This window comes from Chironomus tepperi, unplaced genomic scaffold (assembly GCF_022539635.2).
Source record: "Chironomus tepperi strain 1889 unplaced genomic scaffold, CSIRO-AGI_Ctep_v1 contig_472, whole genome shotgun sequence".
NCBI lineage: Eukaryota > Metazoa > Arthropoda > Insecta > Diptera > Chironomidae > Chironomus > Chironomus tepperi.
Window position 1 is genome coordinate 503,027 of NW_027226594.1, and position 19,685 is coordinate 522,711.

At 31.6% G+C, this 19,685-nt stretch overlaps 1 protein-coding gene across 8 annotated transcripts in view; it reads right to left on the bottom strand.

Moving 5' to 3' along the window:
* Nucleotides 1–19,685, bottom strand: part of Ca-alpha1T (Ca[2+]-channel protein alpha[[1]] subunit T) — a 179,530-nt gene that overhangs the window by 103,353 nt on the left and 56,492 nt on the right. For all 8 annotated transcript variants that reach the window (XM_070651939.1, XM_070651937.1, XM_070651935.1 and 5 more), the window contains exons 4-7: nucleotides 7,715–7,826; nucleotides 5,922–6,153; nucleotides 5,571–5,687; nucleotides 4,250–4,304 (exon numbers count right to left, since the gene is read on the bottom strand). In XM_070651939.1, the coding sequence (XP_070508040.1) occupies nucleotides 4,250–4,304; nucleotides 5,571–5,687; nucleotides 5,922–6,153; nucleotides 7,715–7,826 (516 nt within the window). The remainder of the gene's footprint in view (nucleotides 1–4,249; nucleotides 4,305–5,570; nucleotides 5,688–5,921; nucleotides 6,154–7,714; nucleotides 7,827–19,685) is intronic.

A 19,685-nucleotide genomic window follows, 5' to 3' on the forward strand; every position in this document is an offset into this window, starting at 1 on the left:
GTAATTTATTAGAAATGTAATGTTATTGATCGTAAGATTCCACATCGTTAAGCTTTTACCATCAACTGTGCGGTTTGTATGTATAAAATAACATCTTTAATCTTCATGCTCGAGTGAAGTTCCTTGAAACGTATAAGAAGTGTTTTTACAGTATATAAAATAAGCTCATTGGGTAAGGATTAACGCAATGACTGTCGAAAAATGAGCCCCGTGGGTAGGGGGGAGAAATTAAGGTATAAAAAATATTTTTTAGCATATCTCAGGCGGTAAATGAAGCAGCCAAAAAGCTAAAGGAAATAAATTTTAAAAAAGGAAAGAAAAAAATCTCATTTTTGGAGTGTCAACTAGAATAAATTTTGTGTCTCTTCATGATGATTATTTTGCATTTTTTATGCATCAAAAGAAAAACAAAAAGGAACTAAAATGGTAATTGCATTCCGGAATGCAAGAATGGAACTAAAATGAAGCTAAATAGAGCAAACATAATAGAATTTTTGCATTTTTATGTATCATCTTGAAAAGAAGCGTGCAAAATGTACCAAAATAATTGTTTCTATTTTAAGTTCTGTGTCTATCTACGCGATATATTCTCAATTAAATTAAAATAATTTGTGTTGTTCTATGAAACGAATTTTGAAACAAATAGGGAAGTTGATGTGGAAGTTGGCAGGAATTTGTTGTGCTTGACGTGGGTTGTTATGACTATAATTAATTGAATTTTGGAAAAAATTAAATTTAGTTGGAAATTTAAAAATTTAATTTGAAATTTAAAATTGAAGTTTTTGAAATTAAAGTTTTAGAAATTAAATTTAAAGTTTGAAAATTGAGTTCAAAATTTTAAAAATTTAGATCAAAATTTAAAAATTGAAATCAAAATTTGTAAAATTAAGCTAAAAGCTTAAAAACTTAGTTAAAAATTTTGAAAATTACATTCAAAGTTTAAAGATTTGAGTTCAAAGTTCGAAAATTGAATTCAAAATTTCAAAAATTTATTACAAAATTTTGAAAATTAAGTTCAAAATTTCAATAATTAAATTCTGAATTTGAAAATTAAGTTCAAAAAATTGAAACTTGAATCAAAAATTTCAAAATTGTGTTTGAAATTTCAAAAGTTGAGCTCAAGGTTTCAAATGTTGAGTTAAAAATTTCCAATATTAATATCAGATTTCAAAAATTTTGTTCAAAATTAGAAAAATGAGTTTAAAGTTTCAAAGTTTAAAAATTGAGTTCAAAATTTCAAAAATTGTGTTTAAGATTAAAAAGAAAATTAAGCTCAAAAATTTAAAATTGAGTTCAAAGATTCGAAAATTACCTAATTGAGTTTAATATTGAACAATTAAATTTAAAGTTTAAAAGTTAAGTTCAAAACTTAAATATTGAAACCAAAACTTTCCAAATTAAGTCAAAAAGCTTGAAAATTAAGCCAAAAACTTTGAAAATTGAGTTCAAAATGTCGAAAGTTGAATTCAAAATTTCCAAAATTAAATTCAAAATTTAAAAAGTTAAACTTAAAGTTTATAAAACTGAGCTAAAAGTTTCAAAAATTGTGTTCAAAATTAGAAAATAATGTTGAAAATTTCGTAATCAAGCTCAAAATTTGAAAAAATTGAATTTAAGGTTTGAAAATTAAATTCAAAACATTTGAATCTGAGTTCAAAAATTGAGTTGAAAATTTTAAAAATTAAGTTCAAAATTTCAAATTAAAATTCAAACTTTAAACAATTTAATAAATCAATCCATGCATTTATTCCTTGCACTTTACAATGCAAATCCTGCCAAATAATTCATTTCTAAAATTCCCAGCAGCCAAAAGAACAACTACCTTCCAAAACCAACCTCCACAGCACCTGAACAAGGAAATTAAATTTAAAATAATCTAACAAATACAAAAAAAAAGAACCAAAAAGTATGAAGATGGAATGAAAAAGAAATAAACAACAGTTGGCAAGTTAAAAAAAACTGAAAAGATTAAAAAAAAAACTAAACGAAGAGCTTGAAGCTTGAAGGAAGAGAACAGCAGAGAAGGAAGAATATAGAAGGTATAACAAAATAAATTAAATAAATAACAGTATATATTTTGTGGTTGGGTTCATGATACGAAACAAAAAAAAAAAAAGTTTGTTGTCTCTAATGGAGGAAGGGAGGATATTGATACATTTAATAATATATATATATATATGTTGTGTTGCAGAATATACAATTTTTTTTTTCATATATTTTGCTATATTGAAAAGTAACAAAAAGTTTTTTTTTTTCATATTTTTTTGTTTTTTGGGTTTTTTTTTTTATTCTTATTGTGTGCACGATGATGATGATAAAAATAAATAAAAAAAAAGTTTTTTCTTGTGAAAAAAAGTGAAAAAAATTATTTTTCATGACTAGTTGACTCTTGAAAGATTACAGAGACTCGGGGGTTGTGTTTCGGTGTTGAAAAAGACCTTTTAATTAATAGCACTTCTCGCAACTGCTTCACAAACAGCTTGAAAACATTTTCAAGTGCTCTCTTTTATCATCGACCCGGTGTCGTTATTATCCTCACTGTGCGAACAAAAAAAATATCTTCGGTCTTCTTCTATGTTATATTTTTTGTTATGGCTTTTCCTTTAGTCTTTGGGGAAATGATTGTCAGATTTATATTTTTGTGAGGAGGAATTGAGACTGATCTAAGAATTATTGATTATTAGGGAATAGTCCTAACAGTACAACTGATCATCGATCGCAGTGCCGTTGCTATAAGCAAACCCAACATTATATTCTATTCTACGCATCCAGGTATCATCCAGGCACCATGTGAGCATGGTAATTGTCTGATAGAGGTTGTGTCACTCGGAACTAAGACTCCTAATTTGGCAGAATTTGAAGATTTAAAGCATAAAATTTACTTGTTGAACAATCTAAATTCAATCACATAGAAAATAAAGTTTTGAGGATGATACCTTAATGTAGACATTTATTTGATTAAGCTCCAGTTTAAGTCTAGTGTAAGGGTTAATATTAGGACAGAATGAATTTTTATACATTTTTAGATGACTGTCTAAGTCCTTTGTGAATGCTCTTTAAGGGAAATTTGGAACATTGCAAATGTCTAGTTGATGTCTGCTTCCATTATTTAGCAATGTTCAAAAAATTGAAATGGCAAATTGTTGTTTGTCTCCTTTTAGACATTAACTAGCTGTATCCACTCAGGAATAAATTAACAAATGACAAACAGTCTGAAATCCAGACCAAAACATCCTAAAATCTCAAGTGTCCTGCAGAATTTACATCTTAACCACCAAGAAGCCTAGTCTTTACGACCACCCAAAATGACAAATATTTCCTCATAAAAATAAATCTGACAAAATTCCCACCATGGGAATTTGCTTTTCTTCCTTCATTCTCCACGTCATTGCTGCGTACTCATTCGCTTGCTTGCTTTTGTTTCGCAAACAATCATTCATATCTCTTGAATTATATACCTTTAATTCGCAATGACTAAGGGAGATGGAAGAAAAGGTCTTCAAAAAAAGGAGAGAATGAGAGAATGAAGGAAGGAAAAGGCCAAGAAAAAGACTGTGTAAAGATTCGGTTGCAATTTTGTGAAGAGTGTAGCTTGATGTCCGAGCGGCACAAATAAGGAAGAGACCGTCATGGAGCTTTAAAGGCTCCGGTAAAGCTGTTTTATTGACACTAAATGGAAGCTATCTAATTTTGGCTGCCTTATGGACTCCAAATTCAACTGTTTGAGTTTGGCGTCCATAAGAATGCCAAAAAATGGACGGCTTCCATTAAGTATTAAAAATAGAGGTTTAGGTCCATTTTTGGCAGCCTTATAGACGCCATACGGAGGCAGCCTTCATTTGATGTCAATAAAAGAACTTTAGAAGAGCCTTAAAAGCTCCGTGACAGAGCCTACTTCATCATGTGTCGCTCGGGACAAAAGCTCTTCTTATCGTACGGTTCAGTTCGTATACTTAATTTACTAAATTAGCCTGAATTAATATGTTAAATTAAATTTGAAAAAAAAAAGAGAGAGAAGGACTTATTTTTATATTTATGATGAAAATTCTTATTCAGTTTTTTACATATTTTTTTGACAATAAATTACACTTTTTTTTATGTAATTAAATTCATATTTTTATATATATTTAAATATGTACAGTTAAACATAAATAATTACGGTAAAGTATAAAATAAGATAGAAAATGTGAAATAAAAATAAATATATATAAAAAAACGGAGTGAAATTGAATGAAAATGTTTTACTTACTCAGGTTTAATAACGCCATCGGGCAATTGCAAGACGCACCGTTGCCTCAGTATACCTAAACATATTTTTAAATTGTCGTAAAAAAAGATGAAGACACGGAAAAATTATTTTTTTTTCCATGGGATGAATGAATTTATATTTTTTTATGGGACTAATAATAATGTACTTGTTAATTTGTTTTTAATTATAGTCTATAAAATGGTCAGCAATTTTGCACAACTGCCAATTTTCTCTACGTGTAAATTGCCATAATTGACTATTAAGGATAAGCTTTAATGTGAGAAATTTTTCATTCAAAGGAAAATTTTTGATGATTTAATACTGTTTGGAATATTAAGTAATGGAAATATGAAGCTTTTATGAGTTTTTGAATGATTTTCGGATTATTTTTATAAATATAAAGTAAAATTTATAGATTTTGATCAGAAAATGAAAAAATTGACCAATTTCAATATTAACGGTCAATAATTTTTCAAAATATATTCAACTTCAGTCAACTTTTTGCAGCCAACTTCAGTTTGAACTTCAAAATCAAATTGTAAACATCATTTAGCTGAAATTGATAAGAAAATCAAGTTCTAAATGGATTAAACTCAAACATTCAGCGAGAAATCAGCTTCATCAGCAGTAATAAAAGGGTAAGTAAACAGTTCGTGCAAAAAATGTGCATTTATGAAGATTATTAATAGAAAATCGAGAGTTTCATAAATTTTCTAACAACAACAAATTGTTAAAGGTTGAATTTCAAATTTTTAGACATTTTTAGAGCATCTGTTGCTGCTTAAAGTTCTAAATAGTAAGATTTGATTGAATTGAAATGATTTAATTAACTTTTTATGGTTTTAAGATATTAGTTCTCTTAATCCAGAAAATATAAACATTTCCGAGTAAGACAAATGAAGAACACTCTGCCATGGAGCTTTTAGAGCTCCGCTTAACTCTTTAACTAATAGCAAATGGAAGCCGACTTCATGTGGACACCATATGCCGTCTATATGGCTTCCAAACGGACACAGACTAGAAAACAAGCTCGGACTAGTTTCAAAATAGATTCCATCAAAATATAAATCATTCCATTTCTAAATCAACATCTCAAATCTTCTTATTAACTCAATTCCACTTGACATTTCAATAATAATGCCAATATTAATGAATCTAATATTCATCAACCTAAACATCCAAGATTAAAGCTTCAATCCTTAATAATTTATTTACTTTAAACATTTTTCAAGAAAGAATTTGGCAAGCGATTTGTTTATCTTCGAACGAAAAAGAAGTGGAACAAGACTGTCATGAGAGAGATCATTAAAAAAGAATTTACCTTCCCACAGCTGTACGCCTATGATTCCGAAAATGAAGAATACGAAAAAACACAGAAGAAGGACGTTACCAAGCATAGGTAATGTATCGAGTAGCAGCATTACTAAAATTCTCATACCTAAATGGGAGGAACGAGATAAAATTGGAAATAATTTAGTTAGAATTCGGCGAAAAGAAGCTTAAATAGCTGTATAAGTAGATCTAAATGATACAGTCGATACATGACGTAGAATTTCACTGAATCTGACTTCAGGTAAGAGTCACAGTAGCTTGAAATAGAATTCAAAGCCAATTCTACGTCATGTACTTTCCAGAACAGCATTATCTTACTCAATTAGTTAAGCATACTTACTAGGAATTCTATTAATTGCTCTCAATGGTCTCAATACTCTAATAGTTCGGATAGCAGTTAAATTTAAATTCTCAACTTGTAAAAAGTATTCTAAAGCACCAGACATCACGATGAAAAAGTCCAAACGATTCCAAGAGTCAGCTAAATAAGTTCCTCTACCCCATCCACCCATTGCAATCATTTTAATTGTCATTTCAAGTGAGAAGAATGCGAAAATAACATCATCAAATATCTGTGGATGGAAAGGAATGAGAAATATATTATTAGCATGCTAATTTGAGTCAAATTAGTCAATATTTTAGTGGAAAATTAGAATTTAATCTCAGAAATTTAAAAAGCATTTATTTATATCCATAACAATAGAACTGTTTGCTATTAAACTCTATGAAGCTTTAGAGCAGTGTTGCTAAAATTATGGGTTACGACACACTAGAAGATGAAAAGAACAGCATGATGTGTGCGTGGTTCGGTCGTGGAATACAACCAATGGATGTCGCGACACACAGATTGATCTCCACTGCTTCAGACTAGTGGTAGTCAACCTATGTGCAGCCAAAATTATGTGGAAATGCCCTGAACTGCATTCTGTATGCGTGACTCAGTCCTGGTTTGCCACTAAGGTGTGTTGCGGCACACAGATTGCTCTCTACTGCTTTAGACCAATAGTGGACAACCTATGTGCTTTCAAAAAATTTTAAAAATGCCATGAACCGTATGCTTTGGTCGATTTCGGTTGTGGCTTACCACCAAGGTGTGTCGCGGCTCACAGGTTGCCCTTTAATGCTTTAGACCAGTGATGGGCAACCTTTCTCTTTTCACGGTACACATTGGTGGTAAGCCTCGATCGAAACCATCCATTTCAAACATTTTTAGCAACTCACTAGTGTGCCGCACCACACAGGTTACCCACCACTGCATTACACAGTTTTAATTCCCTAAAACCCACTTAATCTCTACAATTAACCTCGACTAAAGTCTATTGTCGTCTCAAAAAATCCCTTTCTCAAGGATAATAAGCTCAAAAAATTAAAACAACGAATAATTTCCATAAACACATTCAGCCATTGTCATGCCAACAATGTCATAGATTGCTCTTTAAAGCAAACAGTTAATGAATCTTTATCATAATAAATAGCTGGATTCGGTTTATTTAAACACCTAATTTAATGTATATTTTATGCATAATATTATCATTAAAGTGAAGAGGTTTATGACACTTTTTTTTGTACAGTTTCGTGTCTTTTATGGAGAATGAGAATGTCATTCACATAAAAAGAAAGTGGCAATGAGACAGACGATTTTTTTTGAAGTTTTTCATTCATTCAAACGTGACTGGCATTTGTCCAATGTAGAAGAAGATTAATCAAAGTTTTTTTTTCTGCTTTTTTTGGGGATGGAGGACTAGATGGAAATAATATTCATATTCTATGCCAAATTATATTCATTTTCTGAAAGAATTTTCATATTTTTTTTATATCTGCCATCCTTCTGCTCATTCAACAAGTTACGAAGGAGTGAGGAACGCCATGAATAAGAATGAAAATTTTTCCCATGCGGATGGAATCCTTACAATGTGCATTATAATATAATATTTCCATTCTGCATGAATTTCTCGAATATTTCTTTTTTCTTTTTTAATAATATAAGTGTCATGGATGTAATATACGTGGGAATTCAATTGGCATTCCTCTTATGCACTTCGTTATGCTGCTCCTGCACTTTCATTATGTTCGGGAACCACAATGGAATTTTTCTCTTTGTATTACAAAATATATATATAGTTATCAACTCACCTGAAGTATTTTACAACGATTCTTTTCACACTTATCATCTACGCACGGCTGGAACATTCCTAATGTTATACAGTTGAGTAAAATCACAAGCATTGAAATTCGCTCGAACCACGTGTTGGATGGAAAGAAATTAGAAATGTGAATTAGATAGGAATTTAAGGAATTTTTGTTCTACTAGGGAAACAGTTATGCTTATGATGATTCATTGTTCATTGTACAGTGTTCATCATTGTTATGAATATTTGGATAAAGAAGAATTCCTTGTGGGATTTGAACTAATTCTTCGATTCTATTGCTATATTAAGTCTATAGTTGTTGATCTAACAGAAAAAGTATAATTTGGAATAACGGGATCCCAAGTGGGATTTGAACAAAGGTCTTACGTCTTACTTCCGGTCGCTTGCTCCTACTATTGAGCTATCGAGGATTAATCGACTATACAGCAAACTGCCATATACAAGAGTATACGTTATTCTGTACCGTTGATAGACCATTACAGGAATTCTTACAATAGTCATTCTATGCAGATAGACTATACTTCGGTCAAGTACACAGAGTTTGAACCAGAGTTGACAATCGGCTGTCATTGGCCATTTTCCATCTTTTGCAATCAACTATCTTCGGACATTTTTGTCTTCTACAATTTACAGTCAACCATTTGCTCATTGAGAAGGTTTTAACGGTCGCCGGCCGGTTGCCGATAGTAAATACCATCGGTTACCGGTCAGTCGTTGGCCAGAGGGATCAACGGTCGGTTGCCAATGGCATTTGTGAACGTACGCAGTTAACTGCCAATAATGGATGATATTCTGTGTACTTTTGCCGATTGTCGTCAGCTAATTGCCAACTCTGGTTTGAATATCGACAAACGAAGAATTTCCCATACCAAGTTTCGAACCCATGAAGAGCTCCTCAACACACAGTTCCCCAGAAACTCTTAAATCGTCAATACATCCCCCAAATAAATGAATAATTTCTATTGAATTTCCATAAAAACCAAATAAGAAGACAAGAAATGCTAATGAACAAAGAGTCGAAGGCGCCAAAAACGGCTGAATTTAATCACGAATTGTTTATTTCTCGTCAACAAAAAATAAACTTTATCCTTTCGGCTTGCTCTTGGCAATATCCGCCTTATTTCTCTCGATATCAATTAAACTTAATTTAAATTTCAATTAATCCTTTCCAAACAAAAAACAGAATAAGAAGAATATTAAGAAAAACAAGTTTTTCTTTTCAGCATTTCTTGTGTACTTTATTACTGTTATTTGTCAACTGGTCATGGGGTAATAAAAACGCAAAAGCTTTTTATTAATTTCGTTATAATAAATTTGTAAGCTTTTTGTTTGACGGAAAATAATAGTAGAAAAATTGGATTAAGAATACATTCAGGCATTCGCTTTGTGGCAGGCAGAAAAAGGCGTACGAGAAATTTTAATTGGTTTTCTTGGAACTCATAAATTGTTGGTTTTATAGCCGCTGGATTTATGGAAAGTTGAGGATTTAATTTTTCATAGAAAAAACACTTCGTGTCATAATAATAGCTTAATTAATAATTATGGAGTGATTGTGGGTGTTGATCTTACTGTTCATACTTGAGTTGATTTCTAGCACCTGCCTTTAAATTGAAAAGTGTGAGTTTAGCACTTTAATGTCGTGAATATTGTAAGAATCATTGGGATATCGATAGAATGCTGTGTATAATTAATTGAGAGATTGGCCTATGATGGGAATCGAACCCACATACTCACCAAAATTAAAGGACCCAACTACTCGGCCATTGATACCTTTACTCTCTCATTGACAATTGCTATATATAGTTTGATATACATATTTCTACTCAAGCATCACAAGCAAAGTGATATCAAAGCAGAGTTGCAAAACTAGGCACCTGTGACAAGCAAAAGCCAAAAATTTCTTGATAATTTGTATGATTTTGTAACAAACACCACAAAAAATTATCAAGAATTTGTACGGTTTTTGCCTGCTCAGGTGCCTGTTTTGCAACTCTGTATCAAAGGAATCAGCCATTTGTGCTCTCTCATGCTTAACGTAGCTTCACGACTTGAGCTACCTATTAAAGCTTATGAGCGCACCCTCTGTGATTAGACGCTTCATATGTCGTTGATTATAGACAAAATCTAGTCAAATGCACCTTTGTCCTGAAGCTAGAAAAGCCTGAAGATCTTTAAGCCTTAATTTCAGTCTAACTCATTTTCACCCTCATTTTAACCTTCTAATTTCCTTAAATTGCAACTCATAACCCCCACTTCCGCCAGTTACTCCACCGCATTCTCAAAAATCCACTCAAATTACTCCCCTACTTGCCATTCGCTGTGCCTTATTCACAAAGCAGAGAATATGAAAATTTATTAACATGGTTATGATAATAAAAATAATATTTTTGGATAATTTGAAATTAGCTTTTTTGCCCTCAAGTCTCATATTTTTTAACCCCCGCTTTCTTCTTATTCACTGTGAAAATGAGATTTAATTAGCACAAGAATTTCTGGCATCGAATAAGTAAAAGTGGCATCCATTAAATTACAATTAAAATTGTTTCATTCATTGTGAAAACTTTTGTTTCCTCTTTTTTTTTGTTGCTTTTCTCCTCAGAGGCATATTTTTCATTTCTATTTGAGATTGGTAGGGATAGGGGTGTAGTCAGGGTGGTTGGTGGGGGTTGAGTCATCCATAGCTACTCAATGCTGAGATTTGGGATCTAATTTGACTCTTAATCATTTATGAAATGGACTATAGATTGACAGGGGTGTCAACTATAGAGCCAGGGAGGGCATGGATAACAATTGATCTGTATAGCCATAGAAGGAGTCTATTTAGTAAGATCCAGAGCTGGAAGTCGACTGGAACTGCATTTGCGATCAAATGACTTTTCCATGCCTAATTCAAGTCGATCTTTGGTCTCCGATAAGCACTAGAAGCCCTTCCATCCCCAATCAACCAAACCCCTAACTGCATCCCTGTCTCACAATAAAAATACTTTCCAAAAAGAGCAAAACGAAAGACGAGGAAATGAAGATGGAACGAGTATACATTAAATTCCTTCTGTACTTCTCCGTCCATCTCTCTTTCTCACTCTTACCCTATTAAAATGATGAATGGCCAAAGTTTCAACGATTTCAATTTGAAGAAAAGTAATAAAAAGCCATTGAAAAATATATATCCATTGAAAGTGAAGGAAAGAAGAAGGAAGAGCATCATTTGTTAAAATGAAAGTAAAATTTACTGAGCACAAAAAAAAGGAGGGAAAAAATTTAAAGGGCGCCAACTTCAAAAGGGCTGTCTATGTAACGAGTTGTGTAAAAAAAATGATGATATTTTGGTCAATGGCTCTTTGGAATATTAAAGAGGAAGTATTTTGGGGTTTTTGTGGTTGTTTGAATGATTCTTTTTTTTGCTATGGTAAGAGACTTATGCATGATTGTGTGGAGCTTATGTCTTTAAATGGGAAGCTTTTCTACTACTTTTTTTACGAGTTTATGTTGAATTTTAAAGAATTTTTCTTTGAAATATTGCAGGAATTAAAAAGGTAAGAAGCTCAAAAGAATAGGGGTAGCTTTTAACCTTCACAATACGTAGCAGGAATGGATACACATGTGTCGGTTTCTAAGAAGGTGATTTTTTAAGTATCATAGTTCGAAGTCAACTTGCATTTTGTATGGAAAAGGTTACTCAAGTCGACTCTGCTTCATGTAATCATTGAATCGACTTCGAACTTTGCTAAAGACTTAACCTTAAAAATTTAAAAATAATTGAAAACATGAAATTCACTCAATGATCAAGTGCTCAGACCTCTCATTTCTAGAGCCTTTAACTTTGACATTTTCTTCTGATTTGTTTCATTGATTGACTTAGCAGAATGACAACTTCAGCTTATCCAAAATTGACACTTGAAACTAAATCACACTCTTTGTTGTATTTTGAAGACGACTGATTCCCAATTATACACAGTTTCATGACCCATAATGAGTCAAGAGTGAGTCCAGAATCAATGAGAGTAAAGGAGATATGTAGGTCAATGCAATGAACCTAACTACAAATTTTCTGGTCTCAAAATCACACAAATCGGAATTGATGTGACTTGAACAACGAAAAAGTATTCAAAATCCGACTTGACTTTCCCTGGGATCGAACCCAGGTCGTCAGGATCGATTGGCCGGCACTCTAACCACTACGCCACCACTGCATTCATTTTTTGAATGAAATCGAGTCAATTTTTATAAAATCAGCTTTAATTTCTGGAATAAATGAACAAAATCGAAATATCACTAATCGACTGAATTGCCAAGCTTTAGATTCTGGATTTTGAATCGATTAACCGGCTTGTTGCTTAGGAAAGAATTCAAATTTTGCAAGACATGCCTTCATATTGATCAAAACTTCACTATTGCCTAACCTTGTCAAATCTCTCATAAACATGCAACAACAAAGATATCAAAATAACCAAAACAATTTCAGTCCTCAAACATCATACGATGACATAATCATTCCATATATTTTTGAGACCTTTTTGTCACTTCCCCTGCATGTTACACAAAATTCTTTACCATAAAAAAGAAGCAAAGAATGTCTAAGAAATAAAAATCATTGTCTAGGAATTTTTATTTATATTTTGAATTTGTTCCTTCCTCTACTCGAATGTCTTGGGCTTCTTCTTAACGCTCAGGCCAAAAACAGCCAGCCTGTCTGTGTTGTCTCAATGAAAATTCTTCTGTGGGCAATAAGGCGAGATGGAATGTTGGTAATCATGAGGAATGTTAAGTAGACGTATTTATTATGAGCTAAAAAAGATGAAAATTTTCATCTTGTAAAATTGTTGTAAATTTTAAGCATAGTCGGTAGTATATTTTATGACTTTCACAACCCTTAACCATTATTTAAACATATTTTACATCTTCTCGCTTTCCGTTTTAAAATATTTTACAGTCATATTACTCTATGTGCAAAAAAATATATAAGTCATGAGAGTTATTCATAGCAATAAACGCATTTAACAGAATGTTTTTACGATTATTGTACTCATTAACATATATTTCATAAGCGAAAGACTTGACTTTATGTGCACGAGAGTTTTAATGTCCATAAATTTTATTCGTGAGATTGTTTGTTGGATTTTAAACGTTTTTCGTATGCATGATACGTTGTTTTTTTGTCACTTACTAATTCATGTGCGGTACCGAGCGACACAGATGAGATAGAGTAGCTCGTATTAGAACCCTATAGCTTTTCAGATCATTTGATCCACCTAACAAGAGAGATCCGTACAAAGAGTATATGCTGCATGGGTGCAGAAACACCTCTGGGTACCTAAATGAGACCTTTAGCCTGTTAGGGATTCAAAAAGCACTATGGCGATAACATTAGGGTGTCCAAGACCTCTGCACTTAGAAACGAAGGTCTGTGAGTTGCAATTTCCGTTACCTTTCGTTGTCTTCTTTGTACAGAATAGGTTCGGAGATAGCAAGTTGTAAGTCTATTATTCCTAGCTTGTTTGTGGGGCTGCCAACTTCCAAGCGAGGGATTTAAATATGATTTCAATCTGTTCTTTCAAGAACATATCCTGTCAAATCTTTGGTCGTCAGCCACGCGTTTTCACTGCATAGAATTCATAAAAGGACAAGTGAAAATTTTCTCTTGCCGAGTCTCGAACCCATGATACCACAATGGTTAGGTATCACAATAACTAAACTATTCCGCCACCGAGCCACTTTGACTCCATATGAACCACTTCGACTCATATGAGTTCATATGGATTTCAATTAGACTCTGAATCCCACGTGTCTACCCAAATAGACCTTGTATCCCCCGGGATTTAACATATTTAATACAAATTTACGACCATTTGAATTTTTTTCTCACTGAACCCACAACCACCGAGAGAAAAAAAATTCCTGTTGGTTTTTGATTTCAGATTGAAAATACCTTAAATTAATCAATTTATTGGTGGTATTGTAATGGGAGTAAAATTTGTGGGTTTTTTGAATATAAAGGAAGACTAACAATTCACACATAAACTTTCATTACATTGTTGTACTAAAACAATATGATCAGATATTGTTTGAAATTCCAATGGAACATGTCAATTCAATAGTGAATTGCTTTGTTTGGGGACAGTGGTGTGCATGCTGTGGAATGCGGGGTTCTGCTGATATATGGAAATTTCGTTACTGAATTCACTTTTGAGGCAGAAATTTTGTTACTGAATGCACTTTTGATGCAGATATTTTGTTACTGAATTCACTTTTGAGGCAGAAATTTTGTTACTGAATTCACTTTTGAGGCAGAAATTTTGTTACTGAATTCACTTTTGAGGCAGAAATTTTGTTACTGAATTCACTTTTGAGGCAGAAATTTTGTTACTGAATGCACTTTTGAGGCAGAAATTTTGTTACTGAATGTACTTTTGAGGCAGAAAATTTTGTTACTGAATTCACTTTTGAGGCAGAAATTTTGTTACTGAATGCACTTTTGAGGCAGAAATTTCAAAATTTTTCTAACAGCATTAAAACAACCTCAAGTCAATGCACTCACTGCCATCAAACAAAATCCCCAAAAATAACCTCAAATATTTATTTTTGAAATATAAATCAGCAGACTGCACGAAATATCCAAGTGATTGACATTTATTCAAACAATTTACCCAACTAAACCCCATTCGCAAAATTTTAAGCCTGTCAAATTGATGAATGTGAACCACAAGTCAAAACCAATTTGTGCACAACTGTTTCTACTATTTAAACTATCCTACAGATGTAATTGCACAGATGGATATTTTTTTACCGGAAAAACCACTTCAATCAACCGTTTATTCATGTATGAAACATTTTTATTCCACATTCGATTCGACTATAGAGGTTAAAACAATCCACAGCTTGTATTCATGCTGATAAACTGACGTTTATGCTCTTTTTTTCATGTTTCTCGCCACTTTAAAAGCCACAAATAAACTTGAACACGTTCGAGTGTAAGTTATTAGGTTTTGACTGAAAATTCGTTTTATGGTACGGCATGTAGCAAATTTGTTGTTGCTCATCCGCGGACATTCTTAAGTTAAGCGATATAGAGGTCTTTTTGGACATTTTGAATCTAAATATTTGAAGAACTAGTTAAGAACTTGAAAATAATAGAAAATAACAAAACTGCGACAAAAACACAAGCTTATTACATGTCTTTGGATGGAATCGCAAGGGAATCCGCAAGGAAAAGACAACCTGGAGTTCCAAAAGCTACATCCTGCGACAAAGTAATGAAAGAATGTCACCTCAACGGGGGTAGAGTATGTGTACAAACTAGTTTACAGAGCCTGTATGAACTTGCTTCAGATACTGGGAAAGTAATATTCAGGCGAGTAAAAATCGTTCGCTTTTTTGAATAAAAATTCGACTAGAGTCGTCTCGACTTAATATAAAATCCAAGTCGACTTCGAACTCCTGTTTGAAGGACAAGACTGATCTGTAGGAAAACAAGATAATTCACATCAAGATAATTCTAAATTTCATAATTTCCGAAATAAGAATAAATCACACGAGTGTGTAAATAGTAAGCAAATGAATATAAACAAAACTGATAAGAATATTTATAAACATTAATTGTATTTGGCCTAACGACAAAAATTAAGAACATGTTCTGAAATCACAAGGTTTTTTTGAGTATTATTCATTGTATTAGAGTGTCACAAATTTCATATTATTGCTTAATTACAAACAGTATGAAATGATTCTAATAGCTATAGCAAGCAAAATATGTTTTTCAGTTATATTGAGAAATTGGCTATAGAACAACCTATTTGCGAGACTTTAACAAATAATCCTTTGAAAAATTTATTAAATTTTGAATTTTGAATCAGCAAATCAAGTAAAATGGATATAACAAATGAGCAAGAAACTGAATTTCAACTGAAAATTCAAAAATGGCAAAATGACATTGAATATGTCAAATATTGTTCGGAATTGCTTGATGTCGCATATCAATGCCATAATATCAACATTTTTTACGACTCTGAATCTGAACTGGTAAGTTCCTCATTTTAAAATGCTTTCCTAGACCTAATTTGTGTAATTATAGACCGACAATTCAGCACTTTTTGAATCGATTCCATTTACTGGTGGAACTATAACAATTGGTGCTAAATGTTCATCCACAAGACAAGAACAAGAGATTAAAGGAGTTTTAGCACGTGAGATTTGTCGTTATGCAATGTGCTTGTCTTATAACAACACCTCACATCAGCATGACGTCTTAGCTGCTCAAAAAATCAATGAAATTGTCGAAATAGTCAGCAATATGGAATTAGATGACTCAGACCAGGCTGGTAGACTTATATCATCCGCAATTCGAACATCTACACCAGAAAATATCCAAATGGAACTAATAGCAAGTGCTGTACAGTGTCTGGCTCAATTTGATGACGATATGGAGGAACAAGCGAGGATTCAGGCTAAGTATAAAATTATTTTTGATCATTTTGAAACGTTTATTTTGTCTGAAATGCTAGTTCCAATAAGGAAATTTAATGAAATCGTGGACATTTTGCCAAGCATTTTAAATCCAGCATTAGAATTGCGAGAGTTAATTGATCTCAAGTCATTGGTTGTAGATAGTTTCACGGTTATTCAAACAAACTTACCAAAACTTTTATTATTTAACATCCAAAATTATCTCAAAATTGATTATGGGAATTTATATGCAGTCAAAAATGTTTTTATCACTAAGGAGCTTGATAGTTCCGAATTGCTTGATAGTTTTCAAAATATATTGACATGCAACCAGAATTTGTATGTATTATTGATGAATTGTCAAACTTTTGATGACATTTCGATCAATATTTATGAATGTAATACATCATTTACTTTTATTATGTCTAATCCGGACCAATGTCAGGAACTGATTGAAGAATTCACAGGATTTGAATTGAATCCAACAAAAATTGAAGTCAATTATAGCTGGAATGACTTGACAGTCGACTGTCAAATGAGTTTGTTAAAAAAGAAAATTAATTTTCAAAATAATTCAGAATTTTCATTTTGGGACATCCTGAAGGATAAACACAATCCAGAAGATGAAGAAGTTGTTAAAAACTTCTTAGAAATCATTGACGATCAACTTCTTGGTTTGATGATCGAAATGCCAGAAATTCCAATCAATTTAGAGATGAAAGTTATTGAGGAACTTGATGAGATTAAGTCTGATAAGAAGGAAGCCATCAAACAACAATATATAATAAGAAAAGATGTTGTGTCCCAAATGGAACTAATTTTGGATTGCCGGAACTCCAAATTTGTTGTAATTTCAGACATGCCAGGAACTGGACCTAGTTGGACATTGAAAAGATCTGCACAGAATCTTCACCAAGAGTATCCAACTAATTGGATAACTTATGTCAATTTGAAGCATTTTTTTGACAAATTTAAGTATGAAATGGATAAAGGAAACAACCTTGAGTTTCCAATATTTTTTATTCAGACTGTCCTTAATTATAAATCTAAATTTGAGGCTAAAATCTTCCAAAAAATGTACAAACTTGGAAAAGTTTTCATATTTTTGGACGAATTTGATGAACTTGATCAAAAATGTGCTGAATTTGTTACTAAATTGATTCAATCTTTTGAGTTCAATGGAGGGAATCAGTTGTGGATCGCATCAAGGAACAACATTGAAGTTGAGATTGTCAATGCCGCATGTAAATGCTGCCAAAATCATAAATGCAAGCCTAATATTTCATATAAATTTATTGAATTTACGAATTCAAATTGCGTCGATTTGATGGGAACTAGTTGGAACTTGAATGACATTGACTGTAATAAGGACAAAAAAGTTTTTATAAGAATTCAAAGAATTTATTAAAAAATAAATTAAAGATCATATTTAGATCAATTTCTGTGCCTCAGCTATGTAAAATGATTCCAAAAATCACAGAAAATGACAAAGAAATATCAGAGGAACTAAACATCATCAGAGAATTTACACAAAATTTGAACGAGAGATTGATAAACTCACAAAATTCAGGAACAGAAAGTAATGAACTAAACTTTTGGAAATTCAACGAAATTATGGCAATGAAAAGTTTATTTCCTATTTATTCTGAATTATTGGATCTTCAATATGAAGATTTCAAGGATTGGACTAACAAGGACATCATTCCAGCTAACCTGATGATTAAAAATGGAGAAACATTTGTCTTCATACACAGAATTTATTTCGATTATTTTGTTGCTGAATTTATTTTGAGGACATTAAGGCATGATGAAGTTCCAACTTGGTTTTATTCACTTCTGTTGAAAGTTCTTACAATTGAAAGATATCAATGCATTAGAATGTTTTTAAATCAAGGATTTAAAGACATTTTAGAATTGAAATTAAGTAACAAAACAATCAAAAGCATCACTGCCAATATTGATGGATTCACAAACATTTCATATGTTTTTACAGAAAATTTGGAAAATCTTGGAAAATTTTTTGTTATGGTCTTAAATAGGAGACGATATAAAATTGTCTCAAAGATCTTATTTGAGAACATTAATGCAATATTTAATAACGCAAATAAATCAGAAGTTCCAATAAATTTAGAGATTTTTCTAGACTTTTTAGTAACATTTTTAAGGTCCGAATGTTTGAAAAAATTGATAAAAGAGCAAAATTTATTATTTCAAATAGTTGTATCATGTGAGGACATTGAACATTTTGAAAGATTTATTAACGCTGTCGAACGGAAGCTTGGTGCTAATTTTATAGTCCAAAATTTCGAGTTTCCTTATTATTCATATTCAAATATTTTCGATTCTTTTTTATGGTCTAACAATATTAATAGCTTGAAATTTCAAAAGTTTTTTAAAATTCTAAAAAGATATTTTAAAATTACGAAAATAATGAAATTTATGATTCTCCAAGGAAGAAACATAGTCATTGAAATCATAGATAGAAAAAATGTGGATACTTTTATAACTTTGTGGACAGAAATTGAAAATTTTTATAAATCAAATGAAAGTCATGAAAATTTTAAAAAATTAGTAAGACGTAGAATTGTTGATAAAACTGTTCCTGGAACTATTGCCAATTCCAGGAGTATCAAATTTCATGAAGCTTTCTGGGACCTTGTGGTTAAAACTTTCAATCAAGAAGAATTGAAATTTTTAATATTTTGTACTCCTAATCTTTTATTTTCTCTAATTTTAATTCGTCAAAAACTTAAAATTATTAAATTCACATTTGTTAAAATTATGAAAGTTTTCAACAATGAGGAAATTTTTGAAAGCATTAAGTCCAATAATATTCTTTTGACTGCAGTAGAACATGGAAATGTAAAAATTATTAAATGTTTTTGGAATTTTATTCAAAAAAATCTATGTAAATCTGATGAGGATTATCTAGAATGTATTAATGGTCTAGATTATTATGGACAAAACATGATTTGTAAAGTCATACGCAAACCTTATATATTAAATTTTATAATTCGTAAATTAAAAGGATTTACTACAAGTGACCAAATCAAATTATTACTAATGAACTTGGATAAAAAGAACAAAAATATTTTCTACGATTTTTCGAATTACGATTCATTTTTGACTGTTTGGAATGAGATTTATGAATACCAATGTCCTTCGGATGTTTTGGAAGTTTTGCAAAGTTGTAGCATTGATGGCGAAAATTTTATTATTAATGTATTACCCAAGAACAATATTACCCAAAATCAATACGACCAGATCAAGAAATTCTCTAAAGATGTATGGAATGTAGTCAAGGAATTCATCACTAAACATACAATTATGTCCACTGAAGCAATTAATAATATTGAAAAATGTGAAGAATTAATAGAGAATTGGAAATTAGGAAACAAGGAAGTTGAAGTTCTCAAGCTTAATTGGTTAAAGACAAAAGATTTAGAAATGTTGAACTGTCCAGAAACCCTCAGGCATGAAATCACCAACAGTGGACTGTTCAACTCTGCCTATGA